This window comes from Ailuropoda melanoleuca, chromosome 6 (assembly GCF_002007445.2).
Source record: "Ailuropoda melanoleuca isolate Jingjing chromosome 6, ASM200744v2, whole genome shotgun sequence".
Taxonomy (NCBI): domain Eukaryota; kingdom Metazoa; phylum Chordata; class Mammalia; order Carnivora; family Ursidae; genus Ailuropoda; species Ailuropoda melanoleuca.
In genome coordinates this window covers 60,380,328-60,398,276 of record NC_048223.1, presented here as the reverse complement: position 1 = coordinate 60,398,276, position 17,949 = coordinate 60,380,328, and the positions used below count along the sequence as shown (strand labels likewise).

The window sequence follows — 17,949 nt, the reverse complement described above, 5'->3', positions numbered from 1 at the left end:
GGGTAGTAAGGAGGGCACATATTGCATGGTGCACTGGGTGTTATACCCAACTAATGAATCATCGAACTTTACATCGGAAACCGGGGATGTACTGTATGGTGACTAACATAATATGATAAAAAAACTTAAAAAAAAAGGAAGCATATACATTTAAGATTGTCTATATATCCACTTTATCATTATGAAATAGTCCTCTTTATTTATGTCAATACTCTTTTTTCCTGAAGTTTACTTTGTCTGGTAGGGATATAGTTACTTCAGTTTTCTTATGATTAGTGTTAGCATGATGTATCCCTTTTCATTCATTTTAACCTATCTATATCTTTATGTTTCAAGTGGGTTTCCTGAAAACATACTATAGTTTGATATTGCTTTTTTTAGAAAATCCAGACTGATAATCTCCTTCTTTAACTGGAACCTTTAATTCACTTATATTTAGTGTAGTTAGTAATATGTTTGAGTATAATTCTACTGTCTTGCTATTGTTTTCTATTTTTCCCATATATAATTTTTTCTTTTTTATCCTTTCTCTGTCTTCCTTTAGAATTGCATATTTTTTAGTATTCTATTTGCTCTCTTCTCTTGTATATATATATATATATATATGTATATGTATATATGTATATATATGTATATATATATATAGCTATTGTTATTCTTTTACTTCTACATATGTTATAAACCCTAATCAATAAAGGTTTTAAAATTAAATTATTTTTCTCTTTCCTAGGATAACTATTATTTTTAATACTGTGCTGGAGTTTTACCAATTTTTAAAGCAATTTTGCATCTGTATTAATAAGCAAAATTAACTATAATTTTGTATCTTCATACTAACTTTTTCCATTCTTGGTGTCGAGATTATACCAGTCTATGACATGACTAGGAAGAGGTCCATCTTTTTTTAATCTTTGGGCACCATCCACCAGTACCTGGACTTTTGCAGTAGCCTGAGAGCTGTTCTTTACCCCTTCAATCTTGTCTTTTTTTTTTTTAAGATTTTATTTATTCATTTGACAGAGACAGATAGCCAGCAAAAGAGAACACAAGCAGGGGGAGTGGGAAAGGAAGAAGCAGGCTCCCAGCGGAGGAGCCTGATGTGGGGCTTGATCCTGGAACACCGGGATCATGCCCTGAGCCGAAGGCAGACGCTCAATGACTGTGCCACCCAGGTGCCCCATCATTCTTGTCTTATATATACCTCTGCCTCCAGGTCCATGTGCCACAATGTGGTGATTTTTCTAAAATACACATTTCTTGCCTAAAATGTGGAACAGTTCATGGCTCATTTTAGCAACTTTGTAATTATTTGTTTCCTAGGGTTTCTCTAGCATCACGTAAGCTGAAGTGATGTCACGTGACACTGGTGTTGGCTGGTATTGGATCACGGTAGCTTTTCTACCACCCTATTCCCATTTTTGGGAATAGTTTTGCCAATAGTGCCTATCAACAGCTAACTCGGCACTGTTGTTTTTCATGTAGTTACCTGTGTGGTGTGATCTGGGGTCTAGTTAGATGGGAAACATTTAGGGAATGGTCATGAGTATGGTATTGCAGATGCAGTGACCTAACATTCTCTGCATTTTTCCTGAATTTGGGGTCCAGAGCATATTTTTATAAGACTGGTAAAGTGTTTAAATATTTGGTCTAAAAATCTGCCCATTTTAAAGCTGTGTCTTCACAGAGGCAGCTATATATACGTCTAAGGTCTACTGAGAGCTATCCCTTTAGATGCAGATGAGGTGCCATATCTGAAACTTTTGGAAAAGAAATATGTTAAATGCACATTTTTTCCATTTTAGTTTATCTTTTTCACTGTTTTCCTGTCTTCAATAAATGGTGGGATTTCACTGGTCTTCCTGATGCCCTTGTAGAAAGTGGGCCAGAGCACTTCAACATAATCATTCCAGTTTTATAGAGGAGGACTTCGAGGCTCACAGAGGTTGTGTCAGTGGCCTGGGTCATGTGTGACCATGCAGTGGAACAAGGATGCAAAATATGGCCTGCTGTCAGGCTTAGTTTGGATCTCAGTGTCCTGGTTTCCTCTTCCTGAGCACGACTTTCCTCATAGGACTGATGTGAGGGATTAAAGACCATAGTATGTAAAGCACCAACATAGTGTCCTGCATTGAGTTGTTCAATTAATATTATACCTGTAATACACATCAAATAATGTTCCCACCACTGGGAATTGAAGTACTGTTTATAATTCTGTCAAACAATTCAATAGATTTTTCGAGCACTGACTTTGGAGGTGCCAGGTCTTTTGTCAGGTCCTGTGAGTGAAACAAAGGAGATTGAGCAGCAGTATCCACCCTTCTGGCATCATTGACTGGTATGGGATCCAGAATCACAGTGCGACACCAGGAGGGCAGTGGGAGCAGGGAGGGGGAGGTGATTCATTTTGCCTGGCAACGGCAGCATTTTGCAAGGCTTCAGAGGGGAAGTGACACCGGAGGTAAATCTTGAAGGATGAGTGGAATTTCATCAGACAGAGGATCTGGGGCAGGGCAGTCGCAATGGAGGGAGGGCATATTGCCCCCAGACCATGGTGAACTGACTTGTCCATGCTTCTGCTAGAGTAACAAGAGGTCTTGAATTAATAGTCAATCCTGCTCTAGGTTTCTTTGTCACTCTGTCTTTTCTTTGAAGCAAATGGAGCTTTTTCATCTTTTATCCTTATTTTTCTCCTCTCCAGGTCACAGCGGCAGATTGTTTTATTTTCCCCTGATAAGTTGACTGGTCTGGATAGTATTTCAGTTATCATTTATGGAACAAGGCCAATATATTTCTTTCACATATATAGTGATGACTAAATTGTCCTTTCCTTTCCTCTCTCTGTGACAACATTCAGCCTATTTGTAACATCTGAGAAACTTTCTGGCAGTGACATTTGGCAGTCATTTATTGTACAGTCTGCTGCCTTGGGCTGCTGTCAGTGCTTGAAAGCAAAGCTTGTGGCTGATTTTGAGCTGGTGACCATGTCCTGGTTTGATAGCCAGGCCCCCTGGTGCATCATAATATGCTGTTTACATCACACCTGATCTTGGGCATATTTGGGAGTGGATAGAGCTTTATCTGTCAGTTGCTCCTTTAGGGTTAGCTTAAGCCAGGGGTGTTCTAATTTTTCCCCTTAGAATCAGCGAAAATTTAGTTTCAAGTGGTGAACCACCAAAGTAGAGTTTTAGCAGCTTATTCCTGGGACAAGGGGTGGAGGGGACACTTGATTAAATATATACAGTGAATATTTGTTGAATCTCATTGCAAGCACTTTTCTACTTCACGAGAAGTAGGAGGTGTGGTTGCTGCCCTCAAGGAACTTAAAATAGAATCATGGAGAAATATACATATACATTAGATAAAATAGCAAGATGTCATCCAGTGAGTTAAAGCAGTATAAAATGTACACTGTAGTGCGAGCAGGAAAAGGGTTGAATCTGTATATACTCAATTTAGGTCAGTCATGACTTTGACCCCCGGTAAAAGTTAAATAATGGCAATAATAAAATTGCTTACAATCACACATAATAATCCAACCACAGACATGTCTGTGTCCTTAGGATCTAAAAAAAAAAAATGAATAACATACTGATTTTAGAAGGCAGAATTGCATTTTCTTCTTTTCCCAATGTTTTCATGTGGAGAGGGACCTGCCGTCATTCAACTGGACAAATTGTCCAGAAGACGAGGCAGGGCTGGCCAGGAAGGGCTGGGGTCTACACTGGGTAGGGTGAAGGATATTTTGACTGACAAAAGATTTTCTTTAACTCCATTGCAAGGAAGGAAAAGAGGACAAAAACCTACCCTTTCACTCCTTCACCATGGAAAGTTTTGGAGTAAATGGAACACAGCAAAACAAAATGTAATTTGGGAGCTGATGTTGAAAGTCAACAAGGAAAGTTGGAAATAGTTGCTGACTGTTCTACATCAATAAATAACTAGACCAGATGGAAGGACCAGGTGACAAATATTACCAGAAAATTCTCCTAACACTGGCTAAGCAGTGTGGATTTTCCTCACCATTCGGCCACAAACTGCTTGTGTCCTGTGGGTTTTCCAGACTACTTTCTAAGGAGTCAGGAAAAAGAATTTTGCTTTATATTCCCTGTTTGAAGCTCTTGGGTGGTTCTCAAACTATAGTGTGCGCTAGAATCACCTGGTGGGCTTGTTAGATGCATATTGCTGGGCCCTCAGAGTTTCTGATTCCATTGGTGTAGGGCCTGAGGATGTATGTCTTTAAGAAAGTCCCAGGAGATGTTGATGCTGCTGGTCCACATTTATGAGAACCACAGCTTTTAGGTCATGTGACCCCGACCTACTTCCAGGTTTCTTGTGTTGACCCCCTTAACTCTCATCAATAGTGATACAACTTTGGGAAAATTGAGCCATGTATGGGGGTCTTGTCTACCCCCGATCGATGCTTTTCCTTTTGTTATTCAACATGGCTGTGGGTTTTACCTAATTAAAATGCTGCATCTGGATGGTCTGATTAATTTTGAGTTTGGAATTACTCTTATAGCAGTAAGTATTTGGGTAGATCTTTGCTCCCTTCCCTATCAAAGCCTGAGGTTCGATTTTTTTATACATATATTTTAATAATCATCATCATTAGTGCTGAAATTAGAGATTAAAAAAATCACAATCATCCCAGTATATTTTTAGCATCTAAGCATGAACATTTGATTATTGTTTTCTGTTGAGTTTGTCATATGTTCCAGTAATTTCCAATAAAAGAGAAAAGTACTTTTTGTACCAAATAGGTTTGCCTGCAGTGGCCAAATGTAGAGACTTCCCATTCTGTGTTATTTTATACTTCCTACTCCTCTCCTGCTTCCCCAAATAGACACATTATATATAAGACTAGATTTATTGGATTTTCATGATTTACACAGGAATGTTTAAGTGATTTTAGTGTATCCAGGATAAAGATTTTACTCCCAGGGTAAAATCTTCTGAAGCTGTGCAATGAAAATTTATGTATTTTTTAATTTATTACAGCATTAACTTAAGATGCATTCTTCCGAGTAGTCAGTCCAGCCTGTGTTTGGGATTTAAGTGTCTCTTGCCCCTGCTGTCTTTCATGTCTGTTTTCATCAGGGACTATGGCTTAATCTTCTCTTTCCTCCTTGCACCACAACAGGAGATGGTTATTAGCAGCTAACACTGAACCTCCTAAAAATGCTAGCCCACATTCACTTTGTCCATGGGCAGGCTAGCACACATTCACCATTCAGGGGAAAATACCACTGCTGGTCTGCTGGAAACGAGTTTTATCTCTAGCACCAGTGGGTGCAGTCAGATAACAGAGAAGGCCACAAATAATACTTCTAATTGGCGGGTGTGCTTCAGTAGTAGCAGACCTTTCATTTATGTCTTTCAGAAATAAGACAAGGGGAGTTCCTTGGAGGCATTAGTTTGCAAATGACTTGCCCAAGGTCACCTGGTAATATGACCAGGTAAAGAATTATGGCTTTGTGATCCATTCTCTTCCTCTACAGCCACATTCTTTTGTTCCTTTCTTAGGAATAGAATCAATGACTTATTCATAAAGACTTGCAAAGAGTCACTTCTGCAAAAATGGGAAAGACTGCGCATGCCAGAGGAGTTTATTTTGTTCATGGATGTTATTGCTGGTCTCTTGGGGTGAGAGTTGCAGGATAGGGTGGCCAGACAAGAAGATTAGTGGTTTTCTATGCCTACAGTAATTCCTGCTGAAATTCAGAGCCATTCTTCTTGCATTTATCCAAGTATGTAAGTGGAGGAATTTTAAATATAGATACATTTTCTTAGATGCAGGCAACACAGTGCATTCCGGCTCATTTAGAAAGATTTCTTAGAGGACGTTAGTTTGCTGTAAAATTCTTATGAGGTTCAGAGAATCGAACTTGGATGCTTCACACCCAGAAGTGATATAGCCAGGGGAATGTCCAACTGCACCATGCAGCTAGGGCAGTAGAGCATGCCACTGCCCTCTGCCGCTTGAACCTTGCAGAGCTGTGCATTGGTCAAGAGTATTACGCCCAAGCAGCTTCAGAGATGCTAGACACCTCTGACCATACTGCCAGAAGAGCCTGGGACTACTGCCTCAGGATATTCATCATTACTTCTTGGTCCCCCTGGTGTGACAGCAGGCAGAAGTCAACCAGCAGAACCTTCATGGCAAGGGGTTATGGGAATTGTCCTTTGCTTTAACTCTCTATTGCAGCGGAAAACGTGTTTGGTGGGAACTGGAGTGGTTTTTAGTGAACCAACTGGTAGCAAATGCCAAAATTGTTCTCAGATTTTATAATTTACAATGGTGTGTATTAAGTCATGCCGTGAACCCATCCCTTTGCAAATAGCTGGCCTGTCTTCATACTGGCTATCAGGTAAAAGCTAATTTCCAAATTCACTTAGATATAGTATATGAAGATAATTAGTACACAGAAAAGCCTATCTATACATTATTATTCTTATTTATTTATTTTTCCCACATATGTAGTATTTATTAATTTAAATTAAATTAATTAACATAGTGTATTATTAGTTTCAGAGGTAGAGTTTAGTGTTTCATCAATTGCATACAACACCCAGTGCTTATTCTATCAAGTGACCTCTTTAATGAACATCAACCAATTACCCCATCCCTCCACCCTTCTCCCCTCCAGCAACCCTCGGTTTGTTTCCTACAGTTAAGAGTCTCTCATGGTTTGTCTCCCTCTCTGATTTCATCTTATTTTATTCTTCTCTCTGTTTCTCCTATTATCCTCTGTCTTGTTTCGTAACGTCCATATATGAGTGAAATCATATGATAATTGTCTTTCTCTGATTGACTTATTTCACTTAGCATAATACTGTCTAGTTCTATACACATTGTTGCAAATGGCAAGATTTCATTTTTTGAGTAATATTCCATTGTATATATACACCACATCTTCTTTATCCATTCATCTGTAGATGTGTTGTTCTTATTCAGAACTGACAGTTTTGTACACTTATTTTGGAAAAACTCCTATTTCACTGATTTTGCTTGTCCATAATTTCCTTAAAACTTGATCAAAGATGGTGGCTTGATGCATGACAAGTGCAGGCTTTGTAGCCTGTTGGATCCAGAGTCACATCTCAATGTTGCCACTTCCTAGCTACCTGATTTGAGTCAAGTTACTAAACCTTACTGCTTTTCAGTGGCAAGAACACTGGTGCCAGTGTTGTAAGCCTTTAGCCTGTTGAGCTCCATATACCTTAAATGGAATCAGGTTTGTCTGGCCCATAGTGGACACTGATGAATAGTAGTTTTTCCTTCTTCTGACCCCAGGGCAATGATGCCATCATCTGATCCTTTTATTCTGGTTCACCTGTGCATTTATTTTCCAAACTGTACCACGTATTTAATCCCACAGTATGTTGCTTTAATATTGTTCTTAGGTTATCCCATGTTTATTTTGTCTCCCAGATAAAAGAGAAGAGAAGGTGTGTCTTCCTGTTCTCTTTGCCCTGTATCTTCTATCTGAATTCTGCTTCCTCCCTAAGTAACTGAAAGAAGTGTGATTGACCTAGATCAGGGCTGCTGTGTCTGGCTGTGCAGGCTCTACAGTGAACAAGAGCCCTGCATCTCACGGAATGCCAGTAACACTAAATATTTATTACCTTTATCATATGTGTTTTAATTATTAATCATATTACATGTATTATGTGTATTAGGTCTTATCCTGATAAAGTCAGTATGCTATGAAAACTTTTCAACAAAAAGAAGTGAAGTGTCTTGAAGAAGGACACCTCTTTCTGTTTTGCACAAATGCAAGATGTAGGCACCACATAGGTTAGCCGTGGTCCTTAAGAAGTTGATGATGTTGATGAATGACAGGGTAGTTTTGAAAGTTGTTCACTTCTTTATATAGCAAATACTTTCTTCATGTCTTGTATGTGCCAGGCACAGTTCTAAGCAGTCGGAGACACACTGGCGATAATATACAGTTATACTAGTTTTGTAGAGTTGCCTTAACAAATTACTACAAAGAGAAATTTATTCTCTCATAGTCCTGGAGGCTAGATGTCTGAAATCAAGGTGTCAGCAGGGCTGTACTCTCTCTGAAGGCTCTAGGAAAAAAACCTTTCCCTGCTTATCCTAGTTTCTGGTGGTTATAGGCAATCCTTGGCATTCTTTGGCTTATGGATACCACTTTAATCTCTGTCTCTGTTTCTACATGGTTTTCTTCCCTATATATCTGTGTGTCTTTGTATGTCCCCTCCTCTTCTTATCAGGACACAGGTCGTTGGATTTAGGGCCCACCCTGATCTAGTATGGACTCATTGTAACTTAACTAATTACATGTACAGAGACCTTGTTTCCAAATGAGGTCATTCTCACAGATCCTGGGGTCAGGACTTCAACATATCTTTTTGGGGGACACAATTCAGCCAGTTACAGTCATGGAGCCTACAAGATTATAGCTTGAGGTGGAGGAAGACAGACAAACAAACAATAATTATATAATATGTGAGTGATGTTAAGTACTAAGAAGAAAAACCAGTCTCAAGGCACAGGAGTGGGGTGTGTGTGTGTTTCTATTTTAGATTGTTTGGTCTAACCAAAGGCCTGGAGGCCTTTCTGATAAGGTGACAGTTGAGTGGAGACCCAAATTGAAGGAGTAGGCCAGCAGTCTGGATTCTGGGGAGGGATTTTCCAGGCAGAGGAAACAGCCAACACCTTGAGCTCTGAGCATGTTGGGCATCTGAGGAACTGCTGGGAGGCCTGAATGGGAGAAACTCCATGAGGGGAGGACAGTGGGAGGTGAGAACAGGGAGGACAGAGGGAACAGATCGCATCCGATTAAGATGGGAAACCATCTCAGGGTTTTCAGTAGAAGAGGACAAGATCTGATTCATGTTTTAAAGGATTACTCTGTTGCGATGGTGAATGGACTACAGAGAGTCAAGCTGGGCATAGAAGGGGCTCCACTTGCAGTTAGTGTGATGGTTCGGACAAGAAATACCAGGCGGTCAGGCTGTGTGGGAGTGCGAGCTCTGGCCCTGCAGGCAGCATGTTCCCAGGCTAACCAGTCTAGAAGCCTGGCCTTCCCTCCTCCTCGATCCTTAGTTCTTCCCTGATCCTTTATTGTCTGTGACATCTTTGGAGTAGGTATTGGGTTGGAGGCTTTGCTCATTCTGTGGGTACTAATTTGGGGGCTCAGAAATCAATTTAGGAAATAACAGTCACATGTTATTGCAGACCAGACTTACTTTAACATTACATTGTCCTCAAAAATTCATTGGAACTCTTTCTCCTGTTTCTTTTCTTGTCCCTTCCCTTCCCTTCTTGGACAATTTAGACATTTGATGAGATAGGTAAATAGGCGTCCATGATGGAAAAGCTGCAGTGTCTCTTCTGTGGTGTCCTTCCTAGAAGCTCAGTTTCTCACTGTTGATGATGGGAGTTACGATTAAGGAAAGGGAGAAAACTGCAAGGAACCTTGTGGTGTTGGAGTAAAACCAGAGGTATCACTGTGAACTCAAAGTTTTCAAGATGTATGAATAGATACAGAAATACCAAGGTAAAAGTATGTGTGTGCAAATGCATCCAGACATGTATCTTCCAGCTGTGCCACTGAGAGAGCCTGGAGAAGTGACACCTCAACAGCAGTAAGCATACCCAGAGCCAGTTCTTGGCTTCTAAATACTACTCTACACTGAGAGGACCCAGTGCTCTTTGGAGCCACTGTTGAATACAAGCAGAAATAGTACCAGGGATGGCTAGAACAAGTTGGGGCTGGAAAACAAGGATTTGTGCAAAGAATGGTGGGACAGAAGGACCCAGAATTCACCTTGGATGCTCCCCCTTCCTCCACTCCTCCAGCCAAATCAGGCACAATTTGAGCTTCAATATGAATGAAGATGATACGAGTGGATTATAACCCAAGGATAAAATGGAAAACAGTGAGTCCACGTATATACAAATAAATACACTGAAAATTTCTTGAGGAATGGGATATTTACATAGCTTCAATTGCATTCCCTCTGAATACTTATTAAATACAAAGATGAAAAGAGAAGCTTTACAGTGGAGAAGTCTGGCAGATGCCATCTTAATCAAGTGATCACAGTTAACATCATCAGTAACTCCCAAATCCTGTGCCACCTGATAGGAAGCAATGAGAAGAACATGGCATCAAGTCTGATATTCCTACCAAAAATGCAAACCCGAATTTACTCATGAGGGTACACCAGACAAACTCAAACAGAGTGTCGTTCTGCAGAATAACTGCCCTATAGTCCTCAGAAGTGCCAAGGTCATGAAAGTCAAAGGGAGACTGAAGAGCCATTTCATACTGAAGGAGGCTAAAGAGACATCAGAACTCTGCGGTGTGTTATTTTAAGAAGGGTAGGGAAGGTTTTTGCCACAAAAAAAACATTATTGGGACAATTGGTAAAATTTAGTTGAAGCTTGAGAGTGGATGATAGTAATCTACCAGTATTAATTTCCTAATTTCGGTAGTTGTCTTGTAGTTACATAGATCACATCCTTGTTTGTAGGAAAATACCACCAAACTAGTCAGAAATCTACGGCATCTGGTCAACCCCGACAATTCTCAGATTGTTCAGGGGAAAAAAAAATTCTTCATACTGTATTTGCAGCTTTCCTGAAACTTGTGTTTGTTTAAAGTAAATTCATTGAGGGCATAAATTTTGATCCATGAATCAGTAAAGGAGATGCAGGTATAATGCCTAAGTATTTGGCCTGTTCTTGAGGTTAGCATCCTTACCACTACTAAATTCTCTCACGTGTGTATGTGTGGGTTTGGAAATCTCAAAATATTCCAGGGTCCTGGTGCTTCCTCCACATGGGACATGGGGTGAGTTCAAGATGAATGCAGCCCTCCCTAGCAATAGTGCAGTGGTATGTGAACACAAGGACAAAAACAAAGCAAAACAAAATAACCACTGACTCTGGTTTGAGTTGAGCTGTTATAATAGAGATGTACTTCCTCAGCTTTGCAATGGATTAAGCCAGGTCTCTAAAGCTCTTCAGGTTAGATGGTGCCTTGATGCTATTTTTCCACCATGCTTTTTGGCAGATATAGTGGTCATGTTTATTAACTATATTTGGCTTCCTGAAGGCAAAACAGGAGCTGCATATGTATTAAGGAAGAAAACAGGAAGCACAAATAGAAAAAAAATGGTGGGCTTCTGTTTTATTTCCTTCCAGTCAATCCCATGAGTGAACAACTGTATTTAAACATTTTGTCTGGATGTAGTTTCTTGAGCCTGAAGAACCATGTCTTTTATTTCTGTGCTTTGTCACTCTCCCAAGGCAATATCTGTAATCCCATTTTTGCTAGCAAGCTTGCCCTCTGTGGTTGGTGGGACACCAGTTTTATCTCTTGCTAAGACTGTCATTTTGTGGCTAATGTTTATTAATACTTTGCTTTGGGGTAGAGAAGAAATTGGCCTTCTTGGCCATGAATGGCTTCAAATTATGGGACTCCTGATTACCTTGTCTTGCAAGCTTTGGGTAGAGGGCTTTTACTAGAAGAGCTACACTTGCATCCTTTCTCCTCTGCTTGTAGCAGGGCTAGGCTGAGACTAGTGTGAAGCATGGAAGCCCCTAGAACATAGAATTTAAGGGGACATCACTTTTAGGGCTGTGCAGGTACAGGTGCAGAGTCAGCACCTGAGGGTTGGCACCTTCTTAAATGTGTCAGCACTCGCAATCATGTGACTTTATCTCCCTTTTGTGTGTCAAGAAGGAGCCAGCAGATGCCAATGCTCTGAATTCTTCCTATTATATTCTCTAATATCACTTCTCTTGAGAAGTAGCATTTCCAGGGTACAAGTTCACCACATTTTCACCACTCCTCAAGATACAAGATTTCCAGCCACATACCCAAAGCTCCATCTTTCTACTCTACCAATTTCCCATTTTGATTCTGTTTCTTGTAACATTTTACTTTCACGTAACAATTTCTATATCAGAAAGTTCATACGACTGTGACAATAGCCTCCCAATCCTGGCTTAGATAAATTGGAGGATTTACTTTTCTTTTGCAGCAAGAAGCCTGGAGGCAGGTAGCCCAGAGTCAGCATGGAGATGTCCTGAGGCTCTGGATCCTTCTGTGTTTGCACTCAGCCATCCTTAGCATGGCTTGTCTCCTGGTATTCACAATATAGCTGCCCATCTTCTAGCTTCACATCTGTGTTCTGGGCAGAGGGAAGATAGTGGGCAAGAGGTGCATACCCAATAAGTCTAATTCTCTAGTGAATAGCTTTCTCACAGGCCCAGCCAGTGGCTCATGCTTAGATCCCGTTGGTCACTACTGTGTCCAATCTGCAAGAGAATCTGAAATATAGTTGTTCTTGTGTTTTGTTGTGTTTTTTGGTTTTAGTTTACTTGGTTTTAGCTAAGGACATTGCCATCCCCAATAAGAGCTTGGTTATGATGGGAGAATAGCTATTGGGTGGGTAACTGGCAGTCTTGTCTTAGCTCTGCTTCACCTCAACCATGTCATACCACGTAACAAGGAAAATGGCTGTCAGGGCAGCCTTTGGCCCAACTTGCATCCCATGCCTTATGGTTCCCATCACAGAGAGGAACCTTTTTCCTTTCAGTTCCTGTACGTCAGTCTCAGGAGGGCTCTGGTTGCCTTGAGTGGCACACCCACCCCTGTGATTACAGGGGACATGAGCCGTTCTTGTCCTCACCTTACCACATGGGGGATGGGAGGCTTGAGGACAGGATGACAGAGGAGAGTGGGTTGCCATGACAGGCACATATCTCTATGTCAGATTTCAAAAGAAGTATACATGGCCAAAGGCAAAAAGAGAGGCCTGTCAGGGGAGAGAGAAACAACATTCAAGGTGGAATATGAGACCTGGGTAGAGGATTCTGGTGGCAGTTGGGAGCCTGGCTTGGCTGCAGACACAAGGGAGAGAAGAATGATGTAGGTAAGGCACCAAGGAGCTGGTAGTTGAAAAACATTTATGTTCTCTCTAGTAAGATTCTGTAGATACTTCTCCCTAAAGAGGAAATGTTGTTACCTTGACAAAATACCCACCTCAATCTGTCTCTTCTATCCCACTTGTTTCTCACTTTATGTGAGTTAGTATCAGGTTCAACTAGACAGAAAATCCCAAATAATCGTTAATTATAGTTGCTTCCAATAGGCCTGATTTGTTGTTGTTGTTCTCACATTACTGCACAGGTAGGAAGTTCCAGCCCTGTCATGGCGCCTCATGGTTTCAGCCTCTGCATGCAGCCAAGCTGATGTTATCTTGCTTCTTCACATGTGGCTTCAACCTCATGGTCCATAGAAATGTGGTGATAGAGGCAGAAGGATGGGAGTCAGGGGCACAACATATGGTGCCTATGTATTCTGTCCCTTAGAGAAGGCTCCCAGAAGCTGTGCAATGACACTTCCAATTATGGCCTTTTGCCCAAGTCTTAGTCTCTTGGCCATATCTAGCTGCAAGGGAGGCCCAGCCCAAAGCCTTATTGTGTGGATGGAGAGAACAGAACCTGAGGAGGCCCTTAGCAGACTTTTTCCAGGCATCATCTTCTTCTGCTCTATCTGGAGGTCATAGGGATTGTCAAGCCACGGACCCCAGGGGGGCCTGGTTGGCATGGATCTGTACTTGCCCCTCCCAGCGGCCCAAGGGCAGTTCCTTCCAGGGGTGAGCTATGCCTCTGAAGGCAGCCTGAGGGAGCTTTTGCAAGGTTATAAAGAATGGCCCTTGTCCACAGCACAATTTAGAATCTCTGCAGTGATAAGAAGGCACACCGATTTTTAGCAGAGGTAGGAAAGAGCAATAGACAGTGTTCAAATGGAAGTTACCGGATTCTCAAGGGGGCATTGTAGCATCCACAGGTTGCAGGTTCTGAGAAGGGTGTTTAGTTCTTAGAGCTCATATGTCTGCCGTTTCTCCTGTGTAGTGTTTGCACAGCGCAGCACGCCTCCTGTGACCTACACCAGCACACCACAGCTGCGCTGAGGCCTCTCCTTGGGTGCTACAATTTTCTTTTCTCTGGACAAACACGATCTTTAGCCATGTCTAGAAAAGTGGTCAGAGTTTTGTTTTACCCATTGCTCTTGTTAATGATGCAAATGCCATGGCCATTGAATTTATTCTCCATCGGAAAAATGAATTCACTTTGGCTCTAGTGGGGTCCAACTTTTGCACAGGTTCATTACCAGAGGACACCTACCTGGGCTGGCAGGTAAGTTTCTATGCACCTGGAGATCCTTCCTGCTCGCTGCAAGAGTACTAGGCCCCACTGGTGTCTTCACAGGCTTTGTGTTCTCATATTGATTCTGTTATCCCAGAAAGGCCTTTTCTCAGGGACTAATTCATACCTTCTTTTGGGGTGGAAAAGCTATAGGGAATTATTGTAAGTGTAAAATGCAAACATTTTGTCATCAAATCATTAAAAACAAAGGTTAAAAAAAAAAACTTCAAGGGTTGTAAATATCAGGGGTCACATCATCCTTCTATGCCATGAAGGACACTTCTGATATGCCTGGTAAACAATCATCCCATCTTTTTCCTGCAGCTATACTGAACAGGTCTAATTGTTCAAGAGCCTTCTCTTCTACTGAGATGAAGTCAAACTTGAGTAGGAGTCTATGTCATTCTCACTGAATGCAATATATCTTACTTTCCATAAAGAAAACACAGGTATGTGTTCTTGCCTCATGCCTTGGATAGTACAGGTCACAGTGCTCTCTCTCACAATTGGGGAAGTTTAGAGCTTCCCAGATGCTTTATTTAGTATTGTGGGCTCCAAATAGGATAATGTACAATTAAGAATTATGGAGGCAGGTGTTTTTTGTTTTTTTAAAGATTTTTATTTATTTGAGAGAGAGAGAGAGCACAAGCTGGGGGAAGGGCAGTGGGACAAGGAGAATCCCCGTTGAGTGGTGAGCCTGACATGGGACTCGATCCTATGACCCTGAGATCATGACCTGAGCTGAAGTTAGATACTTAACTGACTGAGCCACCCAGGTGCCCCAGCAGGCGTTTTTATAACGAGGAAAATTGAGGTCAAGAGTTTTTGTTCACTTTTCCTGAGATTATGCAGGAAGAGGGAATACCAGTGATGCATGTGCTTCCTCCTACTCCTGGTCTTGAAGGCTTTCTCCTCCGGCATGCTGCAAGCTAAGGAAGCTGGGGATAGGGCAGGAGTTGGGGTGGAAGAAGATGGGTAGAGAAGATGGGGCACAGTGGCTGAACCCCAGAGGCTCCCCTTCAGCCTCCCTGCATGGCTGTAAAAAACGTAGCATTTGATTTCCAGACATAGACTGCAATTTAACCTCTTCTTGATGCCTTAGGGGTAATATTATATATACTACTTCTTTGTTAAATAACATTTTTCAATTGTATATAAAATCGCACTTTACTTCTCAGACTGTGTTCATAGTCAACACAAAGATCAGGAAGGGCAATGTGATTATCTTCATTTTATGATAGAAGAAGCTGAGATTCAAAGATGCTAAGGTATTGGTGCTCATACTTGTAACGGCAAAAAGTAGAATTGGAACTGGAACGTGTGACTCTAAGTTCACGATTGTCCTCACAGCCTCAGGGTCTGTGGAGTGGGCATGGCCTCGGGCCCCATCATTCAGTGACCAAGAGGACTGCTATGTTTTGAGTTGTGTCTTCTCTTTGTCATTTTCCTTATGCTCCCCTCTCTCCCCCATCCAGGCTATGAACTATATTTGTGCAAGCAATGTTCCTGTCTATTTCAGCTCTTTCCTTTTTAATCTGTTTGTTTTCATCTGTTAGGACCTTAGAAATGAGAGGAGCAAGATGGTTTATATCTTTATGTGTGGCAAGAGAAAATGCTGAGTGGTAGCCTGCCAATAACATTCATGGAAGCTCTAACCTCCCTTGTTGGTTCCAAAGGGACAGTTCTGATTTGGTTCCTGGTTCTGGGTTGTGTTCCAGGTACTGGGGGCTCACTGATTGTTGCATTCCAATTAAGTGAGCTCATAGCCCTCACCACGCCTCTGTGCACACATGTCTGTGTTATATGTGCATTTGTAAGTAACTGTTACAGAGCTGGTATTATTTTGGAATACAGCATTTGTAAAATCCGAGGATAGTTTTCAAGTTTGTATTTCATCTACAATTATCCTGTAGGACCCTCAGTTAGAAGAAATCTCTTTCTTTTGCTCTGAGGTTTCCTTGATATATACATATTTTATTGGTTCTTTGAATGCTTACAAGGTCTGTGAGACCCAAGGTCAGCAGGAAGGAAGAGACATTTGGGGAGGGAAGGAAAAAGAGGAGCAGCAAGAAGGAGACAAATGCCAAGTTCTATACCCAGGAGGTGGCGTGCAGCAGCTCCCGCCTCCGGAAACCTCAATCACAGCTGTACCATTGTGACCTAATTTTGGTTATAGATTTCCTTTCTTATTTATATGTTTTCTGCATTCCGTTCTCTGGGCAGAGTTTTTTTCCTGGTATAACTTTCCATAAAGCCCCTCAAAGTTAAAGATCTTCCAGTCCTAGCATTCACCTTATCTGACATTTAGTTTAGTTTCCTTTAAGTTTTACCCCTTTTGTTGCTCTAAAAGTCTTTGTTGATGGATGAATCTTGACGGTTTTTAAGAAGCCGGAAGTACCATTTTTCCCCCCTCCTCACTGATTGATTTTCTTGATGGATCCTGAGTGTAATTTATACCCAGCTCAGTGGTACTAACCTTGTTTTGTTGTTGTTCTTAAGACAGCTCTGACCATGAGCTGCTACTTTGTCTTTGATTCTTAGTTCAGCATTAATAAAACACCATCCATTTGTGTTATCATCGATAATAGTTAAAAATGTGCTTAAGACTACTGGGTGTTTACCCCAAAGATACAGACGTAGTGAAGAGAAGGGACATATACACCCCAATGTTCATAGCAGCATTGTCCACAATAGCTAAATCGTGGAAGGAGCCGAGATGCCCTTCAACAGATGACTGGATTAAGAAGTTGTGGTCCATATATACAATGGAATATTACTCAGCTATCAGAAAGAACGAATTCTCAACATTTGCTGCAACATGGACGGCACTGGAGGAGATAATGCTAAGTGAAATAAGTCAAGCAGAGAAAGACAATTATCATATGATTTCTCTCATCTATGGAACATAAGAACTAGGATGATCGGTAGGGGAAGAAAGGGATAAAGAAAGGGGGGGTAATCAGAAGGGGGAATGAAACATGAGAGACTATGGACTGTGAGAAACAAACTGAGGACTTCAGAGGGGACAGGGTGTGGGAATGGGATAGACCGGTGATGGGTGGTAAGGAGGGCACGTATTGCATGGTGCACTGGGTGTTATACGCAACTAATGAAGCATCGAACTTCACATCGGAATCTGGGGATGTACTGTATGGTGACTAACATAATATAATAAAAAATCATTTTAAAAAAATGTGCTTAAGATTTCACCATGCTTGTTTTCAAGTTTTTGGTGGATTTCCTTTTCTTCTTATGCTTGAAAGGTTTAGCAAGTAAATTTAAGGTCAAACAGGGAGAGCTAAGCTTCTCCCTGGCATGCAGGCTTTCCAGGTGGGTGTTTTTGTCCCAGTGGGCTAAGTGACTGTCTTCTGGCCAGTGCGTGGAACTTTGCGATGCTGATTTGCTCTGAGTTTATCCCTAGCTAATCTCTCTCTCTTTTTTTTAAATAATATTTTTAAATTATATTATGTTAGTCACCATCTCCTAATTTCATTTTTGTGGCTAACATGCCTCACGAAACATACAGATGCTGAGACTGGACAGAAAGACCTTTTCTGAGAAATGCTTCATCTTCATCCGAATGCGTCAGAATGAACTCCGTAAGGGGGTCTGTTTTTGCAAATGCACAATAGCAATTGCAATCTCTCTTGCAAACAGAATTTTGTGTATAAAAATAAGGCACGCGAAGTGATTACAAATACTTCTTAGGTATGCCTGCCTACAGAGAGGGTGTGTGTACTTTTGTTGTGTAC

General features: G+C 41.3%; 1 protein-coding gene across 4 annotated transcripts in view; it reads left to right on the top strand.

The window, feature by feature from the left end:
• The window catches only part of DISC1 (DISC1 scaffold protein), a 370,724-nt gene that overhangs the window by 246,367 nt on the left and 106,408 nt on the right, over window positions 1–17,949 (top strand). Inside the window, exon 10 of one of the 4 annotated variants that reach the window (XM_034662515.1) lies at window positions 14,522–16,859. The exons of the other annotated variants lie outside the window; for them this stretch is intronic. Coding sequence (XP_034518406.1) covers window positions 14,522–14,610 — 89 coding nt within the window. The 3' untranslated portion in view covers window positions 14,611–16,859. Of the gene's footprint in view, window positions 1–14,521; window positions 16,860–17,949 lie in introns of those variants that run through there. 4 annotated transcript variants of the gene reach the window in all.